The sequence below is a fragment of the Mchenga conophoros genome, linkage group LG11, assembly GCF_057382185.1.
Source record: "Mchenga conophoros isolate Kocher_MC1m ecotype Shallow Benthic linkage group LG11, M_conophoros_male_GT1.1, whole genome shotgun sequence".
Taxonomy (NCBI): Eukaryota; Metazoa; Chordata; class Actinopteri; order Cichliformes; family Cichlidae; genus Mchenga; species Mchenga conophoros.
Window position 1 is genome coordinate 37,752,108 of NC_140536.1, and position 8,848 is coordinate 37,760,955.

Here is an 8,848-nt window from a genome sequence, read left to right on the forward strand (position 1 = left end):
ACAGTAACCTTAACTGTACAAGTATTCATTATAAAGGACGATTTAGGCACCATAACAAGATGGGTATGTTAAGATCACAGGTATAGTTCAAACACCCAGTAGTGTTATAGGTGAAATAGGTTCAGCAAGCAGTATTGAAATGCTGTCTGGTTGCAAAGTTTACTACTGATAATGTTATGTGCAAATAGTAATGTTACCATGCTAAGTAAGTAATACTGAGGTAGTAGAATTCTGTGAGAATGAGGAGAGATGTTATGTTTACATACACTGCTAAGATGGTGAAGGGTTGCTTTACAGGGGGACTGAATATGAACATATACTCAGTTACCAGTAGGGGGCTCTGTGACTAATAGTGATAGAAGGATAGAAGAAGAGAAGTGTATTGTGATATGTTTTGGATGGCGAACTATTGCTGAATACACGTTCCATGATAAACCAAGCCCGTCTCCGTTCTTCTGTCGAAACACCACATGAAGGACCACTGTACACAGCCTCTTAATGTGACCAATATCTTTTTACAAAAGACGCAGGTGACCATTTTTAGTATTTAAAAAGTTTGCCAGTGCTTTTCAGCTGAACTAGCATGCTAGCGCTAAGTTATCAAGTATTAGTCTAAATATCAACTGGTGCTAGTGATGTTTTGGTCTCGAAAAAAGTAGCCTAGATGTTAAACTTACCGTGCAAACTTTCAGATGAACCACAGATCGCATATTTGTGATTTGTCCTAAAAACGTCCTTGGTAAAAGCTCGACGTTTTCTGTTCTCTCTCCACTCTGCAGACTGTGCACGCTGCTGGTTCGTTAGCTGTAGCCGTGAACTAGCAGCTCTTCTCCCGCTCCTCCCGCCCTCATCCAATCAGAGACGAGCTACAGATGCGCATTCAAAATTAGGCGCACTCAGTGTTATGGCAAATGCAGACGGACCCAGGGAACAGAACGCACGGAGGCAGAGTTGCGGTGAAGACAGTTTATTTACAGTGATGGGGAGGTTTTACAAGGACAAAGTATGTACAATAGCGTATGAATGTGGACGCGGAGCCAGGACGTGCAGGTGATGGAAACACACACAGGTACACAGGTGCACTCGATCTAAAAAAATGATAACCGATAACTGAGAAAAGCTTAAAGTAGACTTTACAGAGAGCTTACTTGGTACTGTTTATTGCCAAAACCTCCAGACGAGGCGAAATCCTTGGGAGGAAACAAAACTTCTTACAGTCACCAGAAATAATCCAACGGCTCCAGCAGGCAGGGGCAGAATTACAGACTCTCCAAAAACGTCAATACTCCGACACTAGTCTTCTGTCAGGTAGCTCCTCTGAAGAATGCAGCTGATGAGTAACAGGTGTGCCAGGTTCAGTGACTCACTGCCCCGCCTACCTATACAAAAAGGGAGGCACCAAAAACACATACAGACAAAAACACCATATAAGCAGAACCCAACTCCTAACAGTGCAGGCTACAGTAGCTACAGCTCTGTGGAGAGGAGGCACCATAGACATCCTATGGAAGGCACTGTTAGGTTGTTTAGCCTGTGATATGATACATTGCTGACCTAACCCAAAAACAGTAGTCTAGTCTAAGTATCACATTACAATTAAAAGAAACATAAAGAATATAAGGATTACGACTGAACAGAAGTTTTACCTAAGATATCGATAATAATAATTTCTTATAGGTTACTGTACAATAGGCTGCAAATAGCCTGAATAATTAAAAAATGTCATTATAATTGCATATTTTTGTATAGCATAAAAATAGAGAAGTAACCTCTCAGGTTCACAATGATATTTTCTGTGAATACATTTTTATTAGCCCTATACCTGAATTTGCATAATTTCATGAATCATGAAATCATGTTACAGGCCTACAGTATAAACTTGTAAAGTGACTTACATATAATTCGTGTATTTTAAAAACAACTGACTAAAACTATAGTTTTTACAATATTTGCATGTCAAATTAACATAATTGTTTTGTTAGAATATTAAAGTATTTCACTGTTTTTGTTCCCAATATTTGTAGTTTTAACAAATAAATTTGATTATAATCACACATTGATGTTGTAAATGTAACAAAAACATTCTGTTTAATAGTTTACAAAAATTCGATGTGATTGAAACAGAAAAAATGTGTTTTGGGGTTTACTATACATTTCTGTAGGGATTTTACATGGTTTATATGTCAATTTCACTGCCATTTGTTACAGTGCAGAATCTGTAAACACATCAGCCATGTCCATGTCAGGGCAGCGACTGCTGGAAACTCATTTTATAGATGAGCTTTAATCTGTTTCCTGTTGTTTTTGGCTTTTGTTCCTCTAATGTGCGTGCGTGCGCGTGTGCGTGCGCGTGTGCGTGCGCGTGTGCGTGTGTGTGCAGCAGTGAATGCACCGCTGTGTGGACAGGTACTCTGGTCTTAATGTGGAGTTTTATCAGACTGTGAAACACTTTGTGTTTTAAAACAGAAAATATTTGATCTGAATTTATTTTGAAAATCACCGTCACACAGCCGTCTCGTCGCTTTCACAGATTTTTCTGTGAACAGATGAGCAGCAGAAGTTTTCAGCATTTTACATTCAGATGTTTCACAAACTGTTGGATTGTCTGTCTGGGATTTCATAGCCAGTCATGTGACTGCTGTCCCGCCAATCAGCTTCACTGTATGTGAGACTCTTATTGTTTAGCATTAAACTTCATGTTGTCTCAGCCTTTATGATGTGTGTTACTGCATCAAATTCAAAATAAGAGCATAAAAATGAAGCAACTGAAAGTTCTGACAGGACAATAAAATATCAATAGACTTTATTGAATAGAGTTTACAATGAAGATGGATGCAGAGCCATGACTGTAGTTTACAGAATCAAACAGCAGCAGAGACATTTCTGAGACAGAAAAATGTATATTTAATATGATAATAGAGAGCATAAATGCGCGATTCACTGACATATACGGCATATCTACTGTTATATTGCTGGGTGCTCATTTGAACTATAAAGTATGAAGTCAAAAAGCTCAGACATCAGGCTGCTCTGAACACTCAGTTTCACCTTTTTCTCCTCTTGAACTTTCATATGTAGAGACAGGATATCATGAACATTTATATCTGAGACACAGAAGGTCCGCCCACCCGCTCACCTGCAAACTTTAGCTTCACCAATCAGAAGAAACAAAGAGGCATAAAACAGCTCATCAGACACTCTGATCTGAGCTTAGGATAAAGAAGGATGATTTCCAACTGTCAGTCATGCAAAGCTACGCTGTTACAGTCCAGCAGTCAGAGTACAGAGATGGAAATCAGTTGAATTACACAGCAGATCATCTGAGGAACATCAGCCAATAACGTTCAGACTAAACCGACCCACAGTCTTCCTTCTCACAGTAAGCGGCTGTCTCCTCCTCTCTGTGGAAAACCTTCCCATCAGGCTGCGTCCTCCACCTCAGCTTCACCTCCTCAGTGACTCCTTGCTCCACCAGCTTCTCCCTCACCTGAAACACAGTTTTCACACATTAACAGAAGCTCCTCATTAATCAGCCGTTGTTTCTGTAGTGAGCAGAAAACGTTGTTGGTGCTGTTTCTGGGGGAAATGAACTAAATGAACTGGCTGGGGATGAAACTGAAGTCTGGAATTAGGCCTCATTGCCTGTCATTGGTTCACGTCGTCTCCTCACAGTAATCTGAAATTAAGTGACTTCTTCAAGTTACCAGTTAAAAAGGTTAAATAATACAAATGGATGGGATTGCATTAAACGAGCCCCGTATCTCTGCAGCTGTGTGCTGTCACGTGTCCCTGAACCTGCACAGACTCACTGCTCTCTATCATTTCACAGTAGTTATAGCGGTCTGTTCCTTGTATCGGGGCCCGTGTGACCTCTGACCTGCTGCAGGATGGATTCTTGCACTGTGGGGTCGTTCAGGTCTGCAGATCCCGCCCTCAGCTGAACCTTCACTGACCTCGAGGCTGAAGGTTTGACATCTGCAGAGAAAGAAAAGGGCCATTCAATTCAATTCAATTTTATTTATACATCACTAAATCACAACAACAGTCGCCTCAAGGCGCTTTATACTGTGCGGTAGACCCTATAGTAATACATATAGAGAAAAAACCAAGCAATCAAATGACCCCCTATGAATAAGCACTTTGGCGACAGTCAGAAGGAAAAACTTTTTCCCTTTTAACAGGAAGAAACCTCCAGCAGAACTCAGAGCTCAGGGAGGGGCGCAAATGGAAGAACGCAGTCTTACATATTTGTTTAATATGTGCATTGAAGGACATGTCCTGGTCAAAAATGACTCCAAGGTTCCTCACAGTGTTACTGGAGGCCAAGGTAATGCCATCCAGAGTAAGAATCTGCTTAGATACCATATTTCTAAGCTTTTCAGGGCCGAGTACAATAACCTCAGTTTGATCTGAATTAAGAAGCAGAAAGTTAGCGGCCATCCAGGTCTTTATGTCTTTAAGACATTCCTGCAGTGTAACTCATTGGTGTGTGTTATCTGGCTTCATGCACAGATAGAGCTGGGTGTCATCTGCATAGCAGTGTAAATGTATGCTATGTCTTCTAATGATGCTGCCTAAGGGAAGCATGTATAATGTAAAAGTGCTATATAAATAAAATTGATTTGATACTTTACTTAGGCAATCAAATTAAGATAGATTTTATGTTGTTGGTTTTAAAGAACTGGATGGATATTTTAATGTATTTTTTATTTCTATTTTTCAAGAGTTGGAGAAGTGCCCTTTTTTCATAACTTGGCCTACCCTTTTTAGTTTTGTTAATATTGGCAATAGTGAGAAGTACTATGGTTGGATTCAAATGTATTTAACATAGGGCATCTAATTAAGGTAAATGTCATGTTTTTAGTTGGTAGAATCTGATGAGCAATATTTTATTTTATTATTTTTTATTTTGTTTTTCAGTTTTCCTCCTGAGTGATTGCCACCTTAACGTGGTCAGGGGGTTTGTGTGCCTCAGTGACACTAAGATCTAGACCTGCAGAAGCTGAGCCTTCAGGGGGGACACCCAAGTTGGTCAGGTTTTAGGGTAGAGGTTTGACAAAGTGCAATCCAATTACATGACAAAAACAGTTATTCAGAGCACCCCACATTCGCCTCAGCTGCCACCATGTGCCCCCTTTACATTTCTGTCTGCCCCCTCATATATGCCTGTCTAGAACCAGCCCAGCACACCTCCCCCTCGGCCTGTGCTTCGAGATTTCTGGTAGTTAGAATGACTCGGGGGTGTTGATTCATTTAAACTAACATAATCATCCTGCTGCAACCAGGTTTCTGTAAGGCAGAGTAAATCGATTTGTTGATCAATTATTAAGTCATGTACTAACAGAGACTTGGAGGAGAGAGACCTAATATTTAATAATCCACATTTCACTGTGTTACTCTTTGGTTCAGATGTGGATACTGTATTGTTCTTTCTTTGTGATTGTTTATGTTTAAGTTGTTTGTTTCTGGTTTTAGTTTGTTTTTTGTCTGTTTGGGAGCTGACACAGTCTCTATGGAGATGGGTTTTTGGGGGGGTAGCAGGAGGAGAGAAGCTGCAGAGAGGCGTGTAAGACTGCAACTCTGCTTCCTGGTCCCAACTCTGGATAGTCATATTTTGGGGGGTTTAATAAATTTGTCCATATTTCTAGAAATGAGAGCTGCTCCATCCAAAGTGGGATGGATGCCGTCTCTCCTAACAAGACCAGGTTTCCTCCAGAAGGTTTGCCAATTATCTATGAAGCCCACATCGTTTCTGGGACACCACTCAGACAGCCAGCAATTTAAGGAGAACATGCGGCTAAACATGTCACTCCTGGTCTGATTGGGGAGGGGACCAGAGAAAACTACAGAGTCCGACATTGTTTTGGCAAAGTTGCACACCGATTCAATATTGATTTTAGTGACCTCTGATTGGCGTAACCGGGTGTCATTACTGCCGACGTGAATTATGATCTTACTGAATTTACGTTTACCCTTAGCCAGCAGTTTTAAATTTCCTTCAATGTCGCCTGCTCTGGCCCCTGCCGGTGTCTCTAGCTTCACATGTCTGAGAACAGAATCACCAATTACCAGAGTTTGACCCCCGGCGGGTGTGTCGCCGAGTGGGGAAAAACGGTTAGACACATGAACGGGTTGGTGGTGTACCTGGGGCTTCTGTTTAGGACTATGCTTCCTCCTCACCGTCACCCAGCCGCCCTCTTTCCCCAGCTGCTTGGGGTCTGCCGGGGAACAGCTAGCGGGGCCTACGCTATCTTCGGCTGCACCAGCTACAGGGGCCTGGCTAGCTATGGGTGAATGAAGGGTGCGAAGCCGAGTCTCCAATTCAGTAATCCTGGCCTCCAGAGCTGCAAATATGCTACATTTGTTACAGATATCATTACTGCTAAAGGAGTAACTAAACATCTGACACAATGAGCAAGAAAGTGCAGGAGGGACAGGTGAAGTAGCCATGGTGCACGTGAAGATTATACTATGAAAACAGAAGTTATCTAAAGGTTTTTAATTAAATTGCTACGCAGATAAGCTACTCAACTACTACTTCCTGTTCCTGTGTTGAAACAGGAACAGGAAGTGATACTCTACCGCAGACAGAGCAAACACTAAATGACAGCGCCACCCAAAGCATCGGCAGTGCTGTGCCAAGAGTGTCCGGATGAGCCCAGGAGGACCAGACTGTGCAGAAACACAGAGGACAGACTCACCTCTGGAGCAGAGGAAGGGGCGTTGGTCATCACAGTTATGACTGTTGAAGGAGCCTGTTGATCCGACTATTGTGGCACAGTTTACGCTGTCATCAGGCTGCCCGGGCCCCCACGGCAGGTTGGAGGCTGTGCTCGAGTTTGACCACATCCAGTTTCTGTACAGTCCAATCCAGGCACCAGCAGTATCTGACAACATAGAAGCGACCCGGCTGTTGTCCTGCGTGTTGGTGATGGTTTTCAGGTCTGTGTACGTCTGTCTGCAGTAAGACTGAGCATCAGACCAGGTCATTGAGTTCTTCACCTGGATGTGTTTGTTAGTCGCAGCTGAAACAAAAGATCAGACGGATTCAAACCTGCAGCTAAAATGTTCAGTTTGTCAAACCCTGGTACCAAAGTCTGAAACACTCACCGTCATAGCAGACAAAGTAATAAGTAGCTGAGCACGGTCTTGTGGACCATGATCCATCACTAGATATTGTAACACACTCATTGGTCCCTGGCTGTCCCGGTGACCACATGTTAAACCAGGATGACTGAACTGGACCGAGGCGAGACCATTTCCAGCCGCTCTTGGAGAGTCCAATCCACGCCTCGGTGCTCCCCGCCCTTTTCTGGGCTTCCTGGATGAGAGCTGAGCTGTTAACGATGGCGAGGTCAATGTACTCATCTCTGCAGTATTGCTGAGCATCGTTCCAGGACTTCTGCAGGTCAACCAGGTGGAGCTGTCTGACTAACTGATCAGACTGAAGATGGCAGACCATCACGTAACCTGAGAGGACACGAGTCAGTCAGCGCGGTCACAGACTCACCTCAGCTCGACTATTTTAGTCATCAGGAGAATAAATTCTTTACATGCTACCACAACGCAAACTTTTTGTTGACATCTTTAAAGACGTGAATATATGTTAATATATGTGTCCTTCAAAGGATGTGTAACTCGTGTACTGGTTAAAAGCTGTTTTACGGTGCCTGTGGACACCTACACACTGGTTTCCTGCTCCAGGGCGAAACTCTCACATCAGCTTAAAAAGCTGCTTTAACAGTGCAGAGTTTGTTTTTCACTCTGGCCTTATTGCACATGTATTTGGACGATTTTTCCTCTTCAGTGTGCACAATGAAGGAAAACGACGTGTTAGTGGTCGAGGCTCAAAGCTGAACAACACGTGCACTAGGGCTGGGCCATATTATAGCGTTCACGGTAATACCGGTACAATGTTAGGCAACAATAAGAAAATGAAATATCATGATAAATATTTTTGGTCATATCGCCCTGCTCTAACGTGCACACGGACGTGGTAAAAGCAGTCAGGATCTTTTTCAGCGAGCTGACGGGTTTGCAGCGTTTCAGGCTTTCAGTCAGATTTCTACACAGAAAATAAAATCAAGACGTGTTTTTCTCAGCAGTGCACACAAACAGCCACGTTCATGCACTGACTCTTCCCTCCTTTCTTTCTTTACTCTTTTACTTCACTTTATACAAACTCTTACAAACTACCGACCATTAAACTGTCAATCAAACTTCTAACTGGACCCAAAGAAACCTTTAGAAGTTTAGTTGACATGACAAAGGTCTTTGGAGATTGTACGAGTGTTCCTGTGACTGCTTGAAGCTCGTTTACAGACACCTTTAAAATAATCCCTATGGAGCAGTTCACTTTGTGCTTTCTTTGATTTTCTGACATCAAAAGTTTTATTCAAACTGTAAATGAGGCGACTGAGATGAGTTCACAGACCTGAGAGCAGCAGCAGGATCAGTCCACACCTCTTCATGACTGAGAGCTGAAAAACTGTGAAGACGTCCTCATGAATCTCATCTGCAGCTGCTCGTTCATTATTAATCATAACACTTAAAGCAGCATCAACAAAGAGGCAGCTGTCTCTGTCATTCACTCCATTTCTATCTAATCTAATCATTCAAACAAAACTATCAAACATATTTAATATTAGAAACGTTCAACTTTAAAAATGTTGTCTTCCTTCAATTATCATCATTTTGTTTATTAGAATACCAGACAATGAATGTGTGAGATTATCAAATAAACCAAACATATGCAGAACATACCCGACACGATGAGACGTCTGTGCAGCTGTGACACAGTCAGAACTCTTCATCTGATATAAATGTCATCCTCGCTCCTCCTCCCACG

At 42.3% G+C, this 8,848-nt stretch overlaps 1 protein-coding gene across 2 annotated transcripts in view; it reads right to left on the reverse strand.

Annotated features, from left to right (window-relative positions):
• Positions 1-8,615, reverse strand: part of LOC146565003 (putative C-type lectin domain family 20 member A) — a 56,127-nt gene extending 47,512 nt beyond the window's left edge. The window contains exons 1-5 of one of the 2 annotated variants that reach the window (XM_085292842.1): positions 8,435-8,615; positions 7,111-7,470; positions 6,702-7,025; positions 3,878-3,975; positions 3,350-3,487 (exon numbers count right to left, since the gene is read on the reverse strand). In XM_085292842.1, coding sequence (XP_085148968.1) covers positions 3,350-3,487; positions 3,878-3,975; positions 6,702-7,025; positions 7,111-7,470; positions 8,435-8,615 — 1,101 coding nt within the window. Of the gene's footprint in view, positions 1-3,349; positions 3,488-3,877; positions 3,976-6,701; positions 7,026-7,110; positions 7,471-8,434 lie in introns of those variants that run through there. The other variant, XM_085292845.1, reaches the window with a different exon arrangement.
• Between the last annotated feature and the right edge of the window lie 233 nt (positions 8,616-8,848).